General features: G+C 44.2%; 1 protein-coding gene across 4 annotated transcripts in view; it reads left to right on the forward strand.

Moving 5' to 3' along the window:
* SLCO3A1 (solute carrier organic anion transporter family member 3A1) overlaps nt 1-24516 on the forward strand; it is a 135446-nt gene that overhangs the window by 50468 nt on the left and 60462 nt on the right. For all 4 annotated transcript variants that reach the window (XM_085875482.1, XM_085875485.1, XM_085875484.1 and 1 more), the window contains 2 exons: nt 18032-18130; nt 23622-23978. In XM_085875482.1, coding sequence (XP_085731608.1) covers nt 18032-18130; nt 23622-23978 — 456 coding nt within the window. The remainder of the gene's footprint in view (nt 1-18031; nt 18131-23621; nt 23979-24516) is intronic.

Consider the following 24516-nt stretch of genomic DNA (forward strand, 5'->3'; position numbering starts at 1 on the left):
CAGCGTTCGTGGCTTTATTTCATTTCTCCACATGCGATAACATTGAGAAGCTCTTAAACTAAGCAGAATTACAAAACTTAAGCTCCAGATTTGAACTCGGTAACAGTTCTGAGCGCTGAAAAAGTGTTCATTAATCTAATTCGGACATAGTTTGGACATTCAGATATCGCTATCACTTGCCAAGCCGTCCGTCCTTGTCAACCATTTAATTGGGGTGCTTGCTTGAGTGCTTAAGCGCTTGCTGAGCACCCTACAGTCAACAGTAGTGCAGTTCGTGTCCCGATCGGGATGTACAGTCAGCAGTTACTGCAAGGTAGAGGTACATATATGGGTGTATTTGGATCTGTAATTTAGGGACTCTCCGTGGATGTGTGTGTGTGTGTGTGTGTGTGTGTGTGTGTGTGTGTGTGTGTGTGTGTGTGTGTGTGTGTGTGTGTGTGTGTGTGTGTGTGTGTGTGTGTGTGTGTGTGTGTGTGTATGCCTGCATGCTTGATTACGGGTCCTGTGGTGACAAAGTGTCATCCCGTATCTTGGAGGTTTTAATTTTTAACCTCAGCAGCGTACAAGCAATCACATTTTCCTTTGTGCTCGTGACTGTTTTAAAGCAATTGGTTATTTTATATGAACCGGATTTGCTTTCCAAAGGTTAAACAGTTTCTCTTTGTGAGTTTCAAAACAAAATAGATTTGATAACACCTGATTTCCAAGCCGTTTCATCATGTTAACGTGTTTTGTCAATTACATTTTTTGCACCTGTGTGCATGCATGCGTGCGCGTGTGCTCATAAAGCATATTATATTCTCTGCGAACTCCACCACCTTTACCCCACTCTTGCTTTGTCCATTCCTCGCTACACCCCCTCTTGATACAGTGCAGCATCCTCTCTCTTGCTCTCTCGCTCTCTCGTTCTCTCGCTCTCTCTCTCCCCCTCTCACCAAACAGGTCCGGATGGTGGTGATCTCTGCACATATCCGAACAGTGGCTATCTCCACACGTGTCTGGACAGTGGTTGTTTCCAGATGGTAATTATCTCTGGACGTGTCCAGATGGTGGCTATGTCCAGACAGACCCTCCCCTCAAGCTTGCTTCCCCTCCTCTCCTCTCACATTTCTTTCCCCTCCCTTCACCCTGCCTTCCCTTACCCTACCCATCCTTCCTCTACTACCCCTCTTTGCTCACCCAGCCCTTCTCCTTCCTCGCTCCCCCACCCCACCTCGATCTCCCTTCCACGTCGATCTCCCTTCCACCTCGATCTCCCTTCCACCTCGATCTCCCTTCCACCTCGATCTCCCTTCCACCTCGATCTCCCTTCCACCTCGATCTCCCTTCCACCTCGATCTCCCTTCCACCTCGATCTCCCTTCCACCTCGATCTCCCTTCCACGTCGATCTCCCTTCCACCTCGATCTCCCTTCCACGTCGATCTCCCTTCCACGTCGATCTCCCTTCCACGTCGATCTCCCTTCCACGTCGATCTCCCTTCCACCTCGATCTCCCTTCCACGTCGATCTCCCTTCCACGTCGATCTCCCTTCCACCTCGATCTCCCTTCCACGTCGATCTCCCTTCCACCTCGATCTCCCTTCCACGTCGATCTCCCTTCCACGTCGATCTCCCTTCCACGTCGATCTCCCTTCCACGTCGATCTCCCTTCCACGTCGATCTCCCTTCCACCTCGATCTCCCTTCCACCTCGATCTCCCTCCATCCTCGCTCCCTCAGTCCCTTCTCTCACCCTACCCTCCCTCCTTGCACCCTCCCTCCTCAGTCCCTTCTCTCTCCTCTCTCCTCTCTCCCTCCCCTCCCCCAACCCCCCTCCCTCTTTCCCTCCTCTCCTCTCCCCTCCTTCATACTCCCCTCCCCCTTAATGTTCCCATCAACAAAGCAATGGGTTGTATTTGCTAGTAGTAAATATCATCATTGTAAACTTACCCTGTACATTCACAAGTCCCAGATATGTCTTTCCCATCGATCTTCAAAAGAACATAATCCATACACAGACCATTCACTGGTGACAATCCGTCAGGGGTTGGTGTTGCACGCATCCATCGGTTCGGACCTTGCACTGACCCACATATTCGGGAGTTTGCAGTACGAACAGCTGCCCGTTTGGCGAGCTGAGAAGGTTCTCCAAATCTTTCTTTGTGCAGAGGCATCGCCCTTTCTCCCAGATACTTTTCCAAGTATTTTTGGCTTCTTTCACAATCCTTGTGAGCCATTTTAGGTAGCAATCCCTATCTCGCCCACAAAATATATTCGCACTTCATGGTGTCCCGGAGATCGTTATTTCCTGGGGTTTCTGTGTACGCGCACTGAGCAATCTGTGGTGGATTATGTCATTTTGAAAGTCTTGTGTTCTCTCTTTGTGAATGTGTATCGTATAGCACCACCTGGTGGGAGGGAAGCCACCAGGTTCCCTGTCCGACCCAGGAACATTACCAACAAAGACAAGACTTAGCTAAAATTGTATTTCATTCTTTTTAAACAAGTATCAGAAGTACCTTTACATTAATGAATTGTTGGAGCATATATAATATTAAATGACGTCTGAACTAATTTCCTTGGCTGAAAAATTATTTATTAATGTCTGCAGAGTTCCCATGCCTATAGATAAGCTTCACTCTGATATAGTGGCTGTCGTAACTTGTTTTATTTATTGCCAGGCTGTTCCTCTGTTTGCTCGCTTGTTGATGGGTACTCAATAATATGCTTTTATCTTTGAGCCAATTTGAGAGGAAATCTGTGGTGGGGGTTTTTGTTTTTGAAAATCTCTCAAATTTGTGTTCCCAAAGCTGTTCAACCCAAAGACAAAACTGATTGATTACTGGGGCTCAAAGCTTCTTTCCGCAGTGTCTTGATTGACTTGACAGTATCAAGATTGAAAGCAATATTCTTGAATCAAGCGACACTTATCCTTACATCAAGAGAAAGTACGATGCACTTGCTTTTCTCACGTGACACTTTCCAAGTTTTCCCATACGAGTGAGATTTAGAGCATCCTTCTCTGCTTGTCAAGTTCACCACCTGCGGCACACAGGGCCATGTTTAATAACTGGCTGTCTGACTTGGACGTGAACAGTCAACGTGTTGCTATCAATGGGATCATTTTCCTCTCCTGTCCTTGGACTATCCAAAATGAAACCCTCAAAACGACCTCTCCTATGCTCTGGGAAAACCCTAAAACCCTTCATTTATTTTTTTGCCGATAACTCCACATTTGCGTCCTAAAGTATAGCCCCATTCCATTGACGGGCAGACAGCAGCTGCGTCACTCTCTGCTGATCTGGAAATGATGAGGCGTTGGCCTGACAAGTGGAACACGTCTTTCAATCCTGGCAAATCTGTCTCATCCTGTCACTGGAAGCATCCTCAAACTAAGCAGCCCATTTATTTCCATGCTCAGACACTGTAACATGTTCAATCTCTTGAAATTCTGGGCCTCGCTATCAGCCATGTCCTCTCCTGGACTGACCATATTGCAAAGCTGGCTTTCAAAGGCAGCTACAGTCTGGCATCCTCTGTCATTCCAAGTTATCCTTTAACAAATCAGCATGTCTCTAGCTCATTGGAGTACTGCCCTGTGTGCTGGTGCCCCCAACATCACATCCGTCTCTCCGATAATAATCTGTGGAATCAAACATTCTCCACATTATTGGTCTACCACAATGAGGCTGAAACACAGGGTTTGTTGCCTTCACATTGCCGATAGGTCGATTTGTTTTTCCTATCTCTCCTATAATGTTTCTCCTTCTCCTCTCTTAGCCCTCTGTCTCTCTTACAGCTCCCCCAGAATGCATGCTTTCATCCAATAAGCCCCTCATTAAACTATCAAAATCCAAGTTTACTGCCCACATCCACTCTTTTTTTTTTTCCTGCCTTTTCCCTGTTTGGGTGAACCTTCATGGATTTCCACTTTTCATCTTTAAATCTGTCGACATCGATTTGCACTGTCAATTTCATTTATTATTTTGCTGACACCAAGCCACTTTGAAGAAGTATGCCAACTCGCAGATTAAAAATTAATCGTTATCTCCATCACTGAAGGCGGACGAGGTTATGTTTTCACCCTGTCTGTTTGTGAGCACGATATCTCAAAAGGTTGTTGACGGATTCGGACGAAACTCGGTGGGCAGGTTGGATGTGTGACAAGGAAGAATTGATTCAATTTTGGTAAAGATCCGCTTCCATACCCAGATACAAGAATTTTTAAAGTTTTTTTTAAAAGTGATTCATCACCATTGAGAGAGGAGGCCAAAACGATATACAGTGCTGTACTTCAGTGAGCTGTTATAGAATGAAATAAGACGATCTGTACACAGACGATGCCCACGTATGCTATCTCGGGGGAATGCTTTACTGCACAACCATGTTGGCCCTCAAACGGCAAATGCGATCACAACTATTGAAGCGGAGATGTGTTGGGAAGTTTTTAATCATCCCTCATAAAGTCCATACCTGTCACCATGTGATTCTCACCTCTTTGGACCACTCAAAGAACATCTGGGTGGCATTAAGTTTGCAAATTATAATGATGTCAGTCCAAAAATTTCTTGAAATGGCTGTGTACCTGTCCTACTGATTTCCATACAGTTGATATCAAGGTACAACACCACATCAATGAGACAAGGGTATGTGTATCAGGGGAATAGCTTGAGTAGATCAAAAATTATGATATTTATATGTAGAGCATGATATTTCAAAACGTTTTGGATGGATTATGCCAAAACTAGGTGGATGAGATGGGTCGTTGACAAGAATAAGCCGATTCGATTTTGGTTGAGGTCCAGATGTAGATATGGACTGTCGTTGAGATCCAAAATGTAAACTCTTCAGCCTGGCGGAGGTCTGCACTCTTCCAACGGCTGGGCTAGTTTCTGGAAAAATAGTGTTGTCTTTGGTAGTGAGACAGGGGACAGAGGGGAATCACATACTGATACTGAGAGAGAGAGAGAGAGAGAGAGAGAGAGAGAGAGAGAGAGAGAGAGAGAGAGAGAGAGAGAGAGAGAGAGAGAGAGAGAGAGAGAGAGAGAGAGAGAGAGAGAGAGAGAGAGAGAGAGAGAGAGAGAGAGAGAGAGAGAGAGAGAGAGACGGACGGAGACGGACGGAGAGAGACGGAGAGAGACGGAGAGAGACGGAGACGGACGGAGAGAGACGGAGAGAGACGGAGAGAGACGGAGAGAGACGGAGAGAGACGGAGAGAGACGGAGAGAGACGGAGAGAGACGGAGAGAGACGGAGAGAGACGGAGAGAGACGGAGAGAGACGGAGAGAGACGGAGAGAGACGGAGAGAGACGGAGAGAGACGGAGACGGAGAGAGACGGAGAGAGACGGAGAGAGACGGAGAGAGACGGAGAGAGACGGAGAGAGACGGAGAGAGACGGAGAGAGACGGAGAGAGACGGAGAGAGACGGAGACGGAGACGGAGACGGAGACGGAGACGGAGACGGAGACGGAGACGGAGACGGAGACGGAGACGGAGACGGAGACGGAGACGGAGACGGAGACGGAGACGGAGACGGAGACGGAGACGGAGACGGAGACGGAGACGGAGACGGAGACGGAGACGGAGACGGAGACGGGGACGGAGACGGAGACGGAGACGGAGACGGAGACGGAGACGGAGACGGAGACGGAGACGGAGACGGAGACGGAGACGGAGACGGAGACGGAGACGGAGACGGAGACGGAGACGGAGACGGAGACGGAGACGGAGACGGAGACGGAGACGGAGACGGAGACGGAGACGGAGACGGAGACGGAGACGGAGACGGAGACGGAGACGGAGACGGAGACGGAGACGGAGACGGAGACGGAGACGGAGACGGAGACGGAGACGGAGACGGAGACGGAGACGGAGACGGAGACGGAGACACTCTCGATTTTATATATATATTATTAATTAATCCCAAGGTTTGAATTTTCCCGAGGGAAACAGCTGTTTCCCAAGGGTTTGAAAGCTGTTTTTTTTCCCCAGGTTGGAATTAATCGTTGTTCTTGGTCGACATTTGTGAATACATTTACAGAGAGAGGGGCGAGAGAGGGGGTGAGAGGAGGGCAAGAGAGGGGAGCGAGAGAGGAGGGGGGAGAGAGGAGGGGGAGAGAGGAGGGGGTGAGAGGGGGGAGAGAGGAGGGGAGAGAGGAGGGGGAAGAGAGGAGGGGGAAGAGAGGAGGGGGGAGAGAGAAGGGCGAGAGGGGCGGGGAGAGAGAAGGGCGATAGAGAAGGGCGTGAGAGGGGGAGTGAGACAGAAGGGGGAGAGAGAAGGGCGAGAGAGAGGGTGAGAGGGGGGCAAGAGAGGGGAGGGAGAGAGGAGGGGGAGAGAGAAGGGCAAGAGAGGGGTGAGAGGGGGGGACAAGAAAAGGGAGAGAGGAGGAGGGACAGAGAAGGGCGAGAGAGGGGGTGAGAGGGGAGCAAGAGAGGGGAGGGGGAGAGGAGGTGGACAGAGGAGGGGGGAGAGAGGGGGCATCACAATTCTTCTTCTTCGTTTGATATGACATCACAATTGATGCTGGGGACCTGATACTGCTCGCACGAAGCTGCATATACTGGCACGCACTTACGGGTCTGCCCCTACAGGCCTGCACTAGTATATATAATTTATAGATTACATATATATATTATAGATTATATATATGATTATATATTAGAGATGTTTGAGGCGCCGCGTGGAGGAATGATGTAAAGGCCCTGTCACACCTTGACAATTAAGCCAGCGTATGCCGATGTATGAAAAATTTGTCTAAAACGCTGGCACACGTCGAATATGTTATGGGTAAGTTTTGTATACGTTAAAAGCACGCTGGCATATGTCGTAGTACGCTGGCATACGTCGTAGTACGCCGAGCTCGTCGACAAATTTTAACATGCTTGAAATTTGTCGACTTATGCCAGCGTATGAGTCACACGTTCCGTATACGCTGGCCATAAGTTGTAGGCACGTTACGTGATCGTTGACACACGTCGACACACGTTACTTGTAAGTTACTCATAAGTCGAAACACGTCGAGGTAATGTTTAGCGTACCCAAAACTTATTTCTAACCTATGAGTAACTTGTTGTCGGCACGTTACGCGATCGATGACACACGTCGACACACATTACTTGTAAGTTACTCACAAGTCGAAACACATCGAGGTAATGTTTAGCGTCAGCGTTCCAGACTCCATGGTTTTTTTCTTCTTCTTCTTCTTCTTCGGCATGACAGTGATGTTGACACTTCGATTTTTCATGTGGTTATAATATAATATCATGAATAGGCTGCCGCTCAACGATTTAAATCATAACCGCACAAGAAATCGAAGTGTCAACATCACCGTCATGCCGAAGGAAAAAAAACAAGAAAAAAAACATGGAGTCTGGAACACTGACGGGTTCCTCCTGTGTGAACCCCATTTTTATATATCAATTCCCCTAAACGCTGCCAATACGCCATTATACGGTAGCTGTAAGTTCGTAACACGTTCAGTAAGTTCTGTGGTCGTCCAGAAGACGTCAAATACATCTACATACGTCAATATGCGTTGGAGGTACGTTACACATAGGTTCAAAGCACATTACTCATAGGTTCAAAGCACGTTACTCGTAGGTTAGAAATAAGTTTCGGGTACGCTAAACATTACCTCGACGTATTTTGACTTAAGGCCCTGTCACACCTTGACGATTTAGCCAGCGTATGCCGAAGAATGAAAAATGTGTCTGAAACGCTTGCACACGTCGAATACGTATGGGTAAGTTTTGTATACCTTAAGAGCACGCTGGCATACGTCGTAGTACACTGGCATACGTCGTAGTATGCCGAGCTGTTAGACAAATTTTCCATCCTTGAAATTTTTCGACGTATGCCAGCGTATGACTCACACGTTCCGCATAACTCTGGCTATAAGTTGTAGGCACGTTACACGATCGTTGACACACGTCAACACACGTGACTTGTAAGTTACTCATACATTGAAACACATCGAGGTAATGTTTAGCGTCAGTGTTCCAGACTCCCTGGTTTTTTGTTTTTGTTTTTATTTTCCTTCGGTATGACGGTGATGTTGACACTTCGATTTCTGGTGTGGTTATAATGTTATATAATTAATAGGCTGCCGCTCAACGATTTAAATCATAACCGCACTAGAAATCGAAGTGTCAACATCACCATCATATCGAAAAAAAAAAAAAAAACCATGGAGTCTGGAACGCTGACGCTAACCATTATCTCGACGTGTTTCGACTTATGAGTAACTTACAAGTAACGTGTTTCGACGTGTGTCAACGATCGCGTAACGTGCCTACAACTTATGGCCAGCGTATGCGGAACATGTGCGTCATACGCTGGCATACGTCAAAAAATTTTCAACATGCTGAAAATTTGTCGACTTACTCGGCGTACTACGACGTATGCCAGCGTGCTTCAGCGTGCTCTTAACGTATACAAAACTTACCCATAACGTATTCGATGTGTGCCAGCGTATTCGGCAAATTTTCATACGTCAGCAAACGCTGGCTAAAACGTCAAGATGTGACAGCGGCTTGACACTTCGATGTCTTGTGCGGTTATGATTTGAATCGTTGAGCAGCAGCCTATTAATAGGCTACACCACGTGATTGTCGGCGATACGCTGCCGCGCTATGCATAAGTTACACTATCGTTGGGCATAGGTTGTGAACGCCGACAACACACTCAGCATTCGTTGATATAAGTTATCTATATGTTGTCGAAACGTTCTGTGTACGTTACTAATACGTTATGCATACCTCCAACTCGTTATGAATACGTCCAAAACTGGAAAAATCCTGAACTCATCAATAGTTCAGCGTATGCCAGCGTTTTACATACATTTTGATACCTTGCCATACGCTGGCTAAAACGTCAAGGTGTGACAGGGCCTTAAGGGACACATCGGCCATTTTGGAGTTAATGCCATATAGCACTATTTTAACCCTTACCCTATCATCCAAGCCTATTATCATCATATCATTAAAAAATGTCGCTTACATCACTCCTCCTCACGGGGCCTCATATTTATGTACATATATATATATATATATATATATATATATATATATATATACATATATATATATATATATATATATATATATATATATATATATATATATATATAGATGTCAAAGAGCTTGAGGAGCTAATTCTAAGATGAATCCTATTTCATTCTGGCTTGCATGAGGATGACACAATTGGTTGAGGATCTTGCGTTCGGGTTTGCCTTCCCGGTTCAACCGGTAATCTGCTTTATAATAACATTTGCCTCTCCAGAAACCTTCTTGAAGGAGGAATGAGGCTTTTTCAGTACAGCTACCAGTTACCAATATATCGGATACAGTTTTCCTTTGACATATGGAAACACCTGGAAAGGAACCTACAAAAAAGACAATTCTTCCCTTTATATTAGAATTAGATTTTCTTCACCTCGACTATGCGAACTGACTGGATTGGTGCTTCATCAACGTCTCTCGAGTCAAATAGATTTTGTGCAGGGCAGGCCATGTGAAATGATAGTGCCGAACTCCGACTGGGATGCGACAATTGGAAATATAACCATTAGAACAAATATCATGAAATTGCAGAATGATGGGAACCTTGGTGCTCCTTCATCGCACATACAATCAAAAGGCACCTCAACATCATAACAGCCATACGCCTGAAGATTTGGTGGAGGACTCTCGGAGACCGAAGCAGTTATCCCATACTGCCATAGCTCTTCCATCTCTGAGCCTGCAGCAGGAGCAAACTGTCTTCACTGAAGCTGCCAAAATCTAGAAATTGAAGCAACGGCCTCCCAGCTTCCAGAACCAAATGACAAATTCAAGAGCAGAGTGGATTTAGACACTCAGCCGCCTCTGACCATGGTTGTTATTCTGAGTGTCATTGACATAAACAAACGAAAATAAACAGCCAAGCACATTTACCAAGCTAAAAATGTGTGTTTTTTTTTTAATAGTGGGGAGGTGAATGAGATATGCAGTACTTGTAAGGAAGAATTTGATAGAGCATATTGAAGAAAGCAAATCCAGGAAATATCTCCAACTTGTCTTGAAGAGGTGTGAGATCGATGATTGAAAGAAAATGCAGATTGCAAACCATACAAGTTTGCTTGGGCGAATTGCCAGACTTTGTGATGTCAAGGCAGTTCTAAAACGACAGCCAAGGAAGCGAAAGCTTTCAGAAGAGGATTGTCAGAGAAGCTAAATGAAGCGCAAGAAGAGCAGAAGAGGTTAACAGGAAATTGAATCATTACCAGATACATTAAAGCAGCCATTGTAGTTAATCGTTCGAAAATTACAGGCTTTTAACAGCCACCCAGGGACCCCGTTGGAAAGACGGCTGCCTCCACCGAAATTATTTTTGTGATTCACAAATTGTGCTCACTGAAAATGATGCCAAGATGTCGCATTAAGATCACTTATTGAGGATTGACGATTGTGATTTTGCACATATGAAGGTTTTTCTCAAAACCCTCGTTTGGTGTGGCAGAGCCAACACAACATATCAACGGTTTTTCATTGTGTATACCATCAAATCCTGCATTTGTTCCCCCCTCTGGAACGGAATTTGAGTAAAACTGCCATTCTGGTGATAACTGCCAGTTGGGGGTCATTTCAAAGTATTCAATTGTTTGGCTGAGGCCAAAAAGGCAGATGTCTGGTCTGCATTTTGATTGGAGACATGAAACATCTCAGGGTATTATTTGAAAACTAGCAGGGACCCGTGGACCATACACGCAATGTAAAAAGGTGACCTCGAGTCATCAACTCCCACCCCCACCCCTCACAAACCCCACTCCCAAATCCCAAGTCCTCAACCTCCACCTCTCAAATGGAAGTTCTCAACCTCCCCATCCCAACTCAAAGAATTCAAGCTCCCTCCCCACCTACCCTCGCCCACCCAAACACAACTCCTAAACTTGCCCCTCCCAACTCTGTCCCACTGTTGCTGCCCCCCCCAAATCCAAATCCCACCTCTGTTCTCCCCTCCCTTCTTCCCCTCCTCCTGCTCATAAAAGCAACAGGGCATTCCCACATCGATCATTTCAAATTTCTTCATTACCTTGTTGAAACCAATCAATATTTAACTCTTTTCCCCTCCCCTATCCACTCACTACCATGCCATCACCAACTTCACAAGAACCATGATTGAAACGGCAACACCGTGGATCCTATATATCATGGCCCATCGCGGTCACCTGTCCAACTCACAATCCCATGAGATATGTGGAAACCCCATGGAAGTGCAACTCCAGTGATGACGAGTAGCCTAATTGTGCCAATAAACGATCCTTAGCCAATTATCTTCTTCATGATGCATATGTATAGTGCATGCCAAAAATAATATATAGCAAGGACCCATGGAACCTCCATGGTAAAAGCCCTTGCTCAAGAGAATGCCAAATTGTTACTTGTATGGTGTATAGGCAACAGACCACTGCCTCAATTTCTCCCTCCCCCCCCCCCCAAAAAAATCCCCTTATCTACAGACCAATCAGCTTACTTTCAATCAGCAATGTCATGGAATCCATCATTGCTGTTGATATGAAATCCTTCCTTATCTCCAACAACCTAATCTCATATCATCAATTTCATTTCAGACCAGATCTCTCCACCTTGGACATGCTGCTTCAACTCACCCAACAATGGATGGATTCCCTCAATGTCAGACATGAGATCAGGGCCGTTTCTCTGGACACATCTTGAGCTTTCAATAGTCTGGGATACCACCTTGCTCTCCAGGTTCTCTGCCTATGCTATCCAAGGCCAACTCCACACATGGCTTACTGACTTCCTCTACACTCGTTGCCAACTTGTGGCTCTCAACGGAATCCTTTCATCTCGTCTCCCTGTGAAGACTGAATTCCTCCAAGGCAGTTTTCTGGGCCCAGTCCCCTAATCCTCATCAACAATGTTTCTGACTCTGAAAAATCCCCTTTATTGATTTGCTAATGACTCCACCCTCTGCCATGACATCTCCCATCCTTCAGATAGGCAGGCAGCAGGCTATTCCCTCTCTTCAGACCTTGGTAGAATCACAAGCTCGTCAAACACTTGGAATGAGTCTTTCAATCTTGACAAATCTCTCTCTCTCTCTCTCTCTCTCTCTCTCTCTCTCTCTCTCTCTCTCTCTCTCTCTCTCTCTCTCTCTCTCTCTCTCTCTCTCTCTCTCTCTCTCTCTCTCTCTCTCTCTCTCTCTCTCTCTTTCTCTTTCTCTTTCTCTTTCTCTTTCTCTTTCTCTTTCTCTTTCTCTTTCTCTTTCTCTTTCTCTTTCTCTTTCTCTTTCTCTTTCTCTTTCTCTTTCTCTTTCTCTTTCTCTTTCTCTTTCTCTTTCTCTTTTTTTTTCTCTCTCTCTCTCTTTTTCTCTCTCTCTCTCTCTTTTTCTCTCTCTCTCTCTCTTTTTCTCTCTCTCTCTCTCTGTGTCTCTCTCTCTCTTTTTCTCTCTCTCTCTCTCTCTCTCTCTCTCTCTCTCTCTCTCTCTCTCTCTCTCTTTTTCTGTCTGTCTCTCTCTCTCTTTTTCTCTCTCTCTCTCTCTTTTTCTCTCTCTCTCTTTTTTTCTCTCTCTCTCTCTTTTTCTCTCTCTCTCTCTTTTTCTCTCTCTCTCTCTTTTTCTCTCTCTCTCTCTTTTTCTCTCTCTCTCTCTTTTTCTCTCTCTCTTTCCGAAAGGACCATATGGCAAACTCTCCCATCTACTTTATTAACAATCCCTTTGAGGCAGTTGAGTCACTCAAAATCTTGGGTCTCACGCCATCTCAGATCATCTCCAATCCAAAACCATGATCTTTTCTACTCCCAATAACCCTCCCCAAAGCCCACCACTTTCCAAATTTCCAGTTTTTCCTTCCTGAGAGTTTGCTTCTGTATCCATCTCATTCGCCCCGTATGCCTTCCCCGACCACTCATTCCTCCCACATCCCTTATTTCTCCAAGTATCCCTCTATTTTATCCATCAACCCTGCTGTTGGCATTTCTCCAGTCTTTCTACTGTTCCATTTTTATCTCTGCCACCAAAGGTGGAGGTTATGTTTTCACCTCTTTCTGTCTGTCTGTCTTTGTGTAGAGGATATCTCAAAAAGTTGTGGATAGGTTCGGTGTGTGACAAGGACGAACTGATTAGATTTTGGTGAAGATCCCGATACGGATCCAACGACTCGAATATTTTAACTGATTCTTCACTCTTGAGAGATAGTGCTACAAATGATATATAGCACGATATCTCAAAACGTTGTGGATGGATTCGGATGAAACGTGGACAGGTTGGGGGTGTCGCAAGAACGAATTGATTCGATTTTGTGAAAGATCTGAATCTGGATCTGGATACGAGAATTATTTAATTTTAAAGTGATTCTTCACCATTGAGAGATAGGGACAAAAATGATGTAGTACTGTATCGCATGATACTTCAAAAATTTATTGATTGGGCCCAAATATGTTCTCGTGGATCAGGTATTGCGTGGCGGAGGTATGCGCTCTACCGAGTGCCCTTCTAGTTTTCTGTTGTGTCCTGATCCATTTGGTGTTCTAGCTCTTTCAGGAGCCTCGACTTTATATTCAAAAAATTAAGGAGAGTTTGTGTTCAATAATCTAGAATTGTATTTATCTCCTCATGTCATTGAAAAATTAGTTGTGTCGCAATGTTATCCTTTTGGAGAATGACAGATAAAGTTCATTGTGAAAAGAAAAAAACAACTTTTTTCAGTCTTTGAAGCGTCCGGTTTTGAAGATTTGTCGAGAATAAAAATATTGCTGCAGATTTGTTTTGCTTATTCATTTATTTATTTATTTATTTTAAATATAGCACTTCAGAAAGAAAACTAATGCCTCATGAGGTCTCATGGAAATATAATGAGAATTTCACGAGATATTATTAGAATTTTTTTAAATGGGAATTGGAAACAGAGACTGTGCAGTTTCTTTAATCCTCAACCCCCCCCACCCCCCTCCCCAAATCCTAATGGTGATGTCGCTGTCCATGCTGACTTCTCCCCACCCAGTGAAATGAAGATAAACTGACGGATCGGATTGAACTATTGATCAACACAGGCATGATAGGCCAAACCACCTCCTGTTCTGTCAATGTCTGTTGTAATTCCATGTCTAATAATTTGAATCAATACTCTTGTAATTAAGTCGAGCACCAGTAAGATGAGTCTTTCTTTTTGAAGGACGATCAAAGCGTCTCATGGAATATTTATACTTCTCCAAAAAGAAAAAGTATCTACAATAATAAATGTGTGTGTGTCTCCTCCATAACTCAAAAACGATGAAACCTAGCACCCCAAAACTTTGCATACATACGAAGGGAACTCCAAGCGAGTGGAAGAATGAAAATTGGGTATTTGGGTAAATTTAAAAATCCTTTTTGAAGATAATAATTAACAGCTTATCTTCATGAAAGGCTTATCCTTGGTCAGCCCAACTTCACCACACAGGGGATCTTAGCCACCATTTTGATTCGGCCTACTCAAAAAGGCTTTCCTTCGAAACACGATCGACTCTCACAGACCAAAGTACGTACATATGTACAATAGAAATATGATTTCGGATTCAAGGATCCGCTCTCGTGGATTAAATTAGTGTCGAAATCCGGAGTGAAATCTGAAAATATGAAGAGATTACCGATTCTTATCAGAAAGTGTATAAGCGTATTTATTTAAAGAAGGCTATGCTTCCACCTTCTCCATATTCATCGAAGTGACGGGTGGGATTTGCTCGCGTGGTTTATTACCTTACTCCTCAGCTCCCAAGGTTCGTGATTGTGTTGAACAATGGTTTGTAACATAATTTATCAAGTAGTTATGGAAGTAGTTGAAGTACAACACCACTAATTGCTTTCTTTGCAATATTTCACAAATTCACAATCTCTGGAGGTTGAAATTTGGCATCGTGCCAAGGAGATGATCATTCATTGAGTTATGTGGTATCGTGGTGGTTCCTTGGTTACAAAGATATACTGGGTGTTTCAAAAGTGATTTGCATGACAGATCCAAGAGGTTGTGTACACCATTTTTCTCTTTATATTATGGGGTCTCTCTCTCTCTCTCTCTCTCTCTCTCTCTCTCTCTCTCTCTCTCTCTCTCTCTTTCTCTGTCTCTCTCTTTCTCTGTCTCTCTCTTTCTCTGTCTCTGTCTGTCTCTGTCTGTCTCTGTCTGTCTCTGTCTGTCTCTGTCTGTCTCTGTCTGTCTCTGTCTGTCTCTGTCTGTCTCTGTCTGTCTCTGTCTGTCTCTGTCTGTCTCTGTCTGTCTCTGTCTGTCTCTGTCTGTCTCTGTCTGTCTCTGTCTGTCTCTGTCTGTCTCTGTCTGTCTCTGTCTGTCTCTGTCTGTCTCTGTCTGTCTCTGTCTGTCTCTGTCTGTCTCTGTCTGTCTCTGTCTGTCTCTCTCTCTCTCTCTCTCTCTCTCTCTCGTTTCCTCTCTCTCTCTCTCTCTCTCGTTTCCTCTCTCTCTCTCTCTCTCTCTCTCGTTTCCTCTCTCTCTCTCTCTGTGTCTCTCTGTCTCTCTCTCTCACACTCTCTCTCTCTCTCTCTCTCTATCCGCAGTTCATTGAGCACATACATTTAGCCCAAGTATTTCACAACAATGGTCAGGGTGCAGGGAATGACTTGCCAACTCTTTATAAGAGACACCATTCGATATTTCACCAAGACCAAGTGATACGAGTTAATGGGACACCCAGCCTAACGTACATCTGTGGGACGTTGTACTTTGTGATGCACCACTAGCAGATTCCTAATTGTGTTTCTGTTCTCTCCCTGTTTATTTCATTCTTCCTTATTACCTCCACCACCGAAGTTGGGTGGAGGTTATGTTTTCACCGCTGTCTGTTTGTCTGTGAACAGGATATCTCAAAAAGTTGTGGACGGATATGGACAAAACTTGGTGGACAGGTTGGGTGTGTGACGAGGAAGAATTGATTCAATTTTGGTTAAGATCCGAATCCGAGAATTTTCAAGTGATTCTCCATCATTGAGTGATGGGGCTAAAAATGACAAACAGTGCCTTTAGATAGTGTACTCCCCCTTTCAAAAATTTCACCTTTTGTTGCCTTGTAGCTTGGAATGAAATTGCATTAATATAAATCAGACTTTTTCCATCTTTATTCACACATCGTAACCCACAACTTCCAAGTGAAAAAGCAATTCCACAAATTTCAGAAAATTAATTAAAAATACAAAACTAGAATATCTTGTTTGGAAAAGTGTCCACCCCCCTTATAATAGCAATTGTAAATTAGCTCAGGTGTAACCAATCACCTTCAAAATCACACACCGAGTTAATTGGCCTCCACCTGCGTTAAATTGTAATGATTATGTTCATTTTAGAATAAAATCAGCTGTTGCTGTTGGTTTCCTCTGCTTGGTAGTGCATTTCACACCAAAGACTCAACCATGAGCACCAAGGAGCTTTCAAAAGACCTCCAGGATAAAGTTGTGGAAAGGAATAGATCAGGGGATGGGTATAAAAATATTTCAAAGGCTTTGAATATTCCTTGGAGCACAGTCAAGACAATCATTAAGAAGTGGAAGGCGTATGGTACCACCAATACCCTGCCAAGATCAGGCTGTCCCTCCAAACTGGATTACCAAGCAAGTGGGAGACTGATCAGAGAGGCCACCAAGAGGCTAATGGCAACTTTGAAAGAGCTTCAGGCCTTTATGGCAAAGACTGGTCACTGTTTGCATGTAACAATATCCCAAGAATTCCACAAGTTTGGCCTATATGGTAAGGTGACAAGAAGAAAGCCATTACTCAAAAAATCCCACCTTGAGTCCCATTTGAGGCATGCAAAAATCCATTCAAGAGATTCTAAAGCCATATGGCAAACAGTTTTGTGGTCTGATGAAACCAAGATGGAACTTTTTGGCCTAAATTTAAAATGTTATGTTCAAAAAACGTAAATTCAAAAAAAGCACATCATCCAAAGAACACCATCCCAACTGTGAAGTATGGTGGTGGCAGCATCATGTAATGGGGATGTTTCTTATCAGCAGGGACTGGGGCACTTATCAGGATAGAAGAGAAAATGCATGGAGCAAAATACAGAAAAATCCGAGAGGAAAACCTGCTGCCCTCTGCAAGAAAGCTGAAATTGTGATGGAAGTTCACCTTTCAGCATGACAATGACCTGAACCACACAGTCAATGCTACATTCGAGTGGCAAAGGAACAAAAAGATAAATGTCCTTGAGTGGTCCAGTCAGAGCCCCGACCAAAATCCTGTGGCATGCATCCTACATTTCTGTGGCATGACTTGAAGATTGCTTTCCATAAACGCTCCCCACACAACTTAACTGAGCTTGAACAGTTTTGTTCAGAAGAATGGGAAAATATTACCCATTCCAGGTGTGCAAAGTTGGTGGAGACCTATCCCAACAGACTCCCAGCTGTAATTGCTGTCAAAGGTGCTTCCACCCAGTATAAACTCAGAGGACTGGATACTTATCCAACCAAGATATTCTAGTTTTGTATTTTTAATTCACTTTCTGAAATTTGTCAAATTTGTTTTCGACTTGGAAGTTGGATGTTAGAAAGTGTAAATGAAGGTGGAAAAAGTCTGATTTAATGCAATTTAATTCCAGGCGATCAGTCAAGAAAAGGTGAACATTTTGAAAAGGGGTTGTAGAATTTATTTAGGCACAGTATATCATGATATCTAAAAGAGTTGTGGATGGATTACAACCAAACGTTGTGTATGAGTTGGTTCAGTGACGAGAACAAGCCAATAACATTTTGATTAAGGTTCCGATTGAGATCGTGCCTATCATTGGGATACAAAACGTAAATTGTTCAGCCTGGCGGAGGGAAGCGCTCCACCAAGTGCCAGTCTAGTTGTGTTTGTATTTTATTTATTTTTTAAAATCCTTTTCCTGTTACCCTCCAAATTGTGTTTTATTATTTTGTTTTATTGATCGATAAATTTATCCTTCATTGTATGCCTCTTTCATTTTGTGCTACTGTTGCCTTTGCATTCCATCTGAATGACCTCTGCCCGTCTTTATTCCCTTTCCCACTTGCCCCATATTCCTTTTTCTCAAACACTCCCTTAGGCATCCTGTTCACCATCATGCTGTTGGGACCTACAGTTGGCTTCATGCTTGGCTCCCTTTTCACTCGAATCTACGTTGATGCTCTCTTCATTGACACAAGTCAGCAACACTTTCATGTTTTCTATGAATTACACTGTTGGAATGTTGAAACGGGTTATTTAAATTATAGGTTAGTATGCTGTGCGCAGCATATATTCAGACCCTTTGGAGTCTGAAAGTGTCGTACCAATACTGTGATTGTTATGGCAAACGATGACCTCAGTTTATTAGCAGCAGTTCTTGCACTGCATGGGGCAGTGCATTTACCCAAAAGAAAACCATAAAAGAAAACCATGCAAAGTATTGTTACACGGAAGGGGAGGATTCATTGTAAAAATGTAGTAAGACCATAGTTGTGATTCACGTGGCGTAGATTTACTCTTGCAAACAAGAGCAATTATAGAGTAAGTTGTCTTGTAAAACGTGCACTGAGGAGTCGGTAAGTGTGAATTTATAGGTAGACAGAGTAAGGCTGTAAAATGTCTGACTCTGGAAGGCGAGGCCCAGTGAGAATTGGATGTTTCACGGCACATGGAAGTACTACGTGCTTTACAACGACCGATCACTATCTGTCTGGCCGGTGTATGCAAGCCATTGTGGTGAGATGCGCTGTACGGCCCAGAAGAGGTGTGGACTTTTGTTTTTTAACTTATCTGGAGTGTAAATTCCAGATAAGGTATTGCCATCGTGCACTGTCCTTCCATCCATCTGTCTCCTATTTTAACTTCTCCGGCAAAACCGCTCGGCCGATCCGGCTGAAATTTGGCAGCAACGTTCCTCTCCTGACTGATAATAGGGATTGTGCAGCTCGTTCCAGTCAGTCTACACCCCGTTTCAAAATTTTCACTTTTTGTTGCCTTATAGCCTGGAATTAAATTGCATTAACTCAGACTTTTTCCACCTTTTATTTACACATCATAACCCACAACTTCCAAATGAAAAACAAATTCCACAAATTTCAGAAAATTAATACATTAGAAGAAGGTGCTTCCAGCCAAAAGAATACTAGATCTGCTCTGCTAATTTGAGCAAGAAGCAAGAGCAAACCCCATCTCGGACCAGTAGACCCCGAACCTCGGCACAGTGGTTTGCCAAGGCTCGGGGTCCATTCGCTTCAGGAAGGCTGCTGTGAAGCTGGTGAAACATCTCCTGAAACCAGATCGGCTTTTGCTTATTGCTCAAAAGAGTGGAGTAGATCGAGTTTACTTTTGGTTGGAAGTGCCTTCTTCTTTAAAAAAAATTATATATATATATATATATATATATATATATATATATATATATATATATATATATATATATATATATATATATGAACCGGGCGTAGTGGCGTGCGCCTGTAATCCGGCAACTCGGAGGCTTGGGTTGGAGGATCACTTGAGGACGGGAGCTCTGCGCTGGGCCGTGCTATGAGAGGGCGTAGGGCAGACCAGAATCATGGCGAAACCCATTCCTTATCCCTGTGTCGTAAGAGGCGACCAGGGTTGCGTCAGGAAGGGCATCCGGCGTAAAACCTGTGCCAAATCAGTATGCGGATTATAACGGATGATCCGCTGTGGCGACCCCTAACGGGAGCAGCCGAAAGACGAACAACAACATATATATATATATATATATATATATATATATATATATATATATATATATATATATATATATATATATATATATATATATATATATATAGTGTGTGTGTGTCATATTTTCTTTGGTCAAGGGTTGTGGAATTGTGTATAAATCAATCTCCACCAAATTTTGCATCATGCTGAAGGTACACAGGGTCAGGTCATGGCCATAACCATTCTACCCCCCCCCCCCCAAGGATTTATGTTTGTGGCAGTCTTCTTTTTCATGTCGCTACACTTTTCCCAGCTACGGCAAAGCACATGTTCTGGCACAGGAGTTGAGAGCCTTCAGGCCTTCTGATCCTCAAGCCCTTGATAAGAGAGGGAAATCTAGGAGATGCTCCATTGTTTTAAGAGCCTCTCCACAGTCAAAATCGGTTGGGCCATTTTGATGATATCCCCCTTCTGCACAAGGGCTCTACAGTGTCCAACTCCAGTCCTGAGGTGATTGAGATGCTGCCAGGTTGGCCATGTCTCACTGGTTCCTTTTGACAGCACTCCTCAGGGTCAAGTGACAGCTTGTGAGGTCTTAAATGCAGCTGTGGGGGTTACCATCTAGGAGCTGAACAGTATGAAGGAAACTCTTCCTGGACTTCATCCTCTTGGGTGCTGGCTGCTGTTGAAAGAGTAGGTGGCAATAGTCACATTCCTGCTTTGTTCTTTCTATTTGTGAGGAGACTGCCCTTCTGTTTGAAGGTGTAGCAATACCACATCGCAAATATAAGTCATCCATACACATTGGTTTAAGGCAACCATAAATAGCTCTGCAGGCAGTGTTGAGGTCTGGATCCCATCTTCTTGGCATGTGAGGAACAGCCCCAAACAGGACAAGCATATTCCACTGCCGAATAGCACAAGGCGGAGTGCAGTACTTTGGTTCCTGGGTCTGTTCCTCATTCAGAGTTGATCAACTTCCTCAAAATGCTGTTTCTTGCTCCTAACTTCATCTGTCTTAAAGACATATTCTTTGTCGTTGAGTGCGTGGTCCAGGGTAACTTCAACATATATTGTCTTGGCCTGTGAGTCAGCCTTCTCCAATCCCAGCAGAAATTCAGCTTTCGGTTTGCATCCCTGTTATTAAGATTTCAGGCACTGATTTGCATCTTCTCTGGATTCGCCTGCAAGTGGTTGACTGTGTAATAGTTGGCTAATCCAGCTCATGCATCAGTGAGGGACTGCTCCATTTTCTTAAAGGACTGATCCTGGGATGTAATACAGAGATCATCAGCATACAGGAAATTCCTGGTGTTTGGACGAATGAGTTTATCATTTGCAGAGACATTGAATAGTAAAGGGGAAAGAACACTGCCTTGATGTCATCCATTCTTTTGTCGACACCTTCTGCTGCGATTACCCCCGATGTGCACAAATAAACGTCAGCTGGCCAGCATGTTTTACATCAGATCTGTCAGTCTTGAATTGTTTTGGTGTCTGAAATAACTTCTGCACAAGAATCTGATGATTGACTGTGTCATATGCCACAGTCAGGTCAACAAAGGCAGCACCAGTTATCAACCCTTTCTCATAACCGTTCTCGATGAATTAGGTGAGATTCAGAAGCTGGCTTGTGCAGGACTTTCCGGGTCTAAAACCTGCTTGCTCAGGACTAGTTGATCCACAAAGAGGGCTCGTCAATTTAGAATGAGTGTCTCAAATGGTTTGTACAGCATATGTGTCAGAGCAGGGAGATGGGCTGGTATCTTTTCATGTTGGAGGATCTTTTCCAGGCTTCAGAATAGCCACTATTTTTGCATGTCTCCACAGTTTTGGAATCTTATTGGTAGTCGAGCAGCTTTTGAACATGTCTGGTAAACACTGGAGAACTACTGGTCCTCGTTGCTTGACTTGCTCACAGAGGATGTCGTCATATCTGGCAAATTTGTTGCAGGTCAGCACTTTTATGCAAGTAGGAGTTCACTCATGATGAAAGGTTTGGTAAAGTTAGAGTCCCCCTGGTCATCATTACCAAGCCTTGAAATTTGATTCTACTGGGACGATGGCCTGGGTTTCCTCGACTGTTCATGAGGAATTGGTGAGTGGCTTGGTCAGCTGTGATCTCACACCGAGGTTGTGCTTTCATGAAGTCATTTATCACCATATTTGTGGTTCTTGCCACTTATTTCACCACTTCTCTGACATGGCATTGATCAGTCTCTCTCCAGATTCCGGGGTATCATTCACAAAGGAATTCGTCGAGAAGCAGTTGGTGTAATGCTTCTTTAGCATCCTGTGATATCGTTCCGGGATGTAATTCATCGGCAGCCTCCCAGGATATTGGTCCTCGAGGATCTTTTCATCATCTCCACAAAAACATCATGGTTAGTGGGGGAAGCTGGTCGGTCTTCGATTGCAGCATCCAGGTCCACTGAGAATTTTTCACAGTTCGTATTTTTCAGGTTGAAACGTCAGTGGAAGGGAACCTGCATGAGGGGGCGACCACTGCATGGACTTTAATTCCAATAGGTCAGTGTTGGGAGTTTGGAATTTGATCCAGGACAATTTTCTCACATTGGTTGGCAATGCTGTTTGAAGCAAACACCAGGTCTGGGTTATAACGGCATCTCCATCTGCTGCTGTTGAAGGAACTTGGTAGCTTTGCATCATGAACGAGGGACAGATGTCGTGCATCTGACCAGCTTTCAACTAATTCCCCATCATTGTTTGCTTCTGAGGTTTCCCAAAGTACACTATGGCTGTTGAAGTCACCCATCACCACGTTGACATAATTATCGGTAAAACCATCTGGGAAAGAGAATAACTCGTGACGTGGCTTGTGGACTGTACTTACGGAGATCCCCATAAACTGGATGTTAGTGACTTCAATGCTACCAAGTTCTGACATGGAGGACTTGTCAAGAGCAATTCCACTGCATTCAAAAACAGCACTGCCATACTGATCGTGTGGTCTGTCACAAGTGTCATACCCAGGATCCTTGGATGGATCCATGATGCGTCCATTGTCGGCAAAGAATGTCACTGTTATTTCTCGTGCAAAAATCTGCCAGAATATGTTGTTTGGCTGCTAAGAGATCTTCGATGTTGGCTGAGATGATGAACAATGCCGGTCCTGAAAAGACCCTAGTTTGCGACATTGAAGCTCACCAACATCTTGGTCGAGATTGGACTGTTGGTTGATGTTTAGCATTCTCTAATACAGATCAAAAATATATTTTATATTTCGGTGAAGCGTGGCAGAAGGATTCACAGGCAAAAGCTTGACAAGGACCGTGCTGTTAATGCTCAAAGCCTGGTGTTGGCTTAGCGGTTAGGGTGGCTTGTTTGGGATCTTAGAGTTCTGAGTTTGAGCCCCTGTCTGCCGCTGAATTAATACCAGGTGGGGTTGACAGCCTATCATTCTTCCGAGGTCGGCAAAATGAGTACCGGTGACTGGTAATAGGAGCATTGCATCAGCGGCACAGCCACTGATGCTACCTGCAGCCTTGTGCTACATAACGAAGGAAGAAGGAAGATGTTAACTCTCCTTCTGTGGCCCCCAGTGTGGGTCTGAAAATCATAGAAAAAGACAGCTGAGCCAATCTCCACCAAATCTTGCATACATGCTTCAGGTGATGAACACAAACCCCCCACCTCCTCTCCCCCCACCCCCACACACACAAGGAAATTCTGTGTTTGTGTGTACATCTGAAAATCAGAGGAAAATAATAGACAGCATGAGATTGAGGAGAAACTGACCTCGAAGAAAAAAATATGGCCATTTGGCTTATCATTGCTGTGGTGCACTCCCGGATTAACTCCTGGAAATGCAACTTGAGACCTCGATCTTCATGATGCATTACTGAAGTCGAAGTAACCCGATTTTGATTGGGTGACCCAACTTGTATGTAATAATGGAAAGGTGGAATGTACTTTAATTTTTCTGTCTTGTTCATGCTGGCATATATTTATTCACGTTTGTTACCTCTCAGGCCAACTGGACTTCACAATGGATGACCCTCGCTGGATCGGGGCCTGGTGGGCAGGATTCTTGCTCTGCGCTGCAATGCTTTTCTTATTCTCAATGTTCATGTTTGGTTTTCCTCGCTCATTACCCACCGCACCTCCATCACCATCTCCATTGCCAACACCGATGCAAAATTATTACTCGATGCCTGAGGCAGAACCACACGGACCTGCAGGACCACTTCCTATAAGTGGCCCAGCATCAGCAGGCACGATTTCAGAAACTGACCTGGAGCCAGTACAGATGATGAGGAATGGTAGTTTGACATTGACAACAGAGACCGAGTCAACGGAGACGCCATCTGTATGTGATCAGCTAAGAGGTACAGGTCAATTCAGATGAAGCATTTGTCAGAATGTTCATGTGCACTTTTGTTACACTGTGGATCTGTAATCCTTTCCATGCTTTATTGGCCACTGAAACATTGCAACCACAACTAGCAGATATCTGTGATTAGTTACACTTCATCACATTCTTTGACATCTTTTGATTATACTTGTTTAACCCCCCGAACCCACCCCCTTCCCTTTTGTGCTCATCAGCTTTGTGGTTGTGATTGCAGCCATTTTCCCTTTTGAAAGAGTTAACCTTCAAACTCAAGGCTCATAAAACAGCAATAAACACATTTTGTTTATTTCAACCCATAACCTTCTCAAACGTCACATTTCCAGCACTCCAGAACTTGTATAAGTTTATAATGTTATGTTTTGCAGGAGCTTGTTTGCAAAGCAAAGGTTATTGAATATTCACAATTAATCTGAACCCTTTGAACCCGAGCAGCCATTTTACCGGCCGCTATTCAAACCTCCATATGCACAAGCGGTCGGATTTTTTTTTTCTCCAAGGAGCCCAGGAATAGG

This window comes from Eptatretus burgeri, chromosome 3 (genome assembly GCF_056783735.1).
Source record: "Eptatretus burgeri isolate ZD-2024b chromosome 3, Ebu_testis_v1, whole genome shotgun sequence".
NCBI classification, from domain to species: Eukaryota; Metazoa; Chordata; class Myxini; order Myxiniformes; family Myxinidae; genus Eptatretus; species Eptatretus burgeri.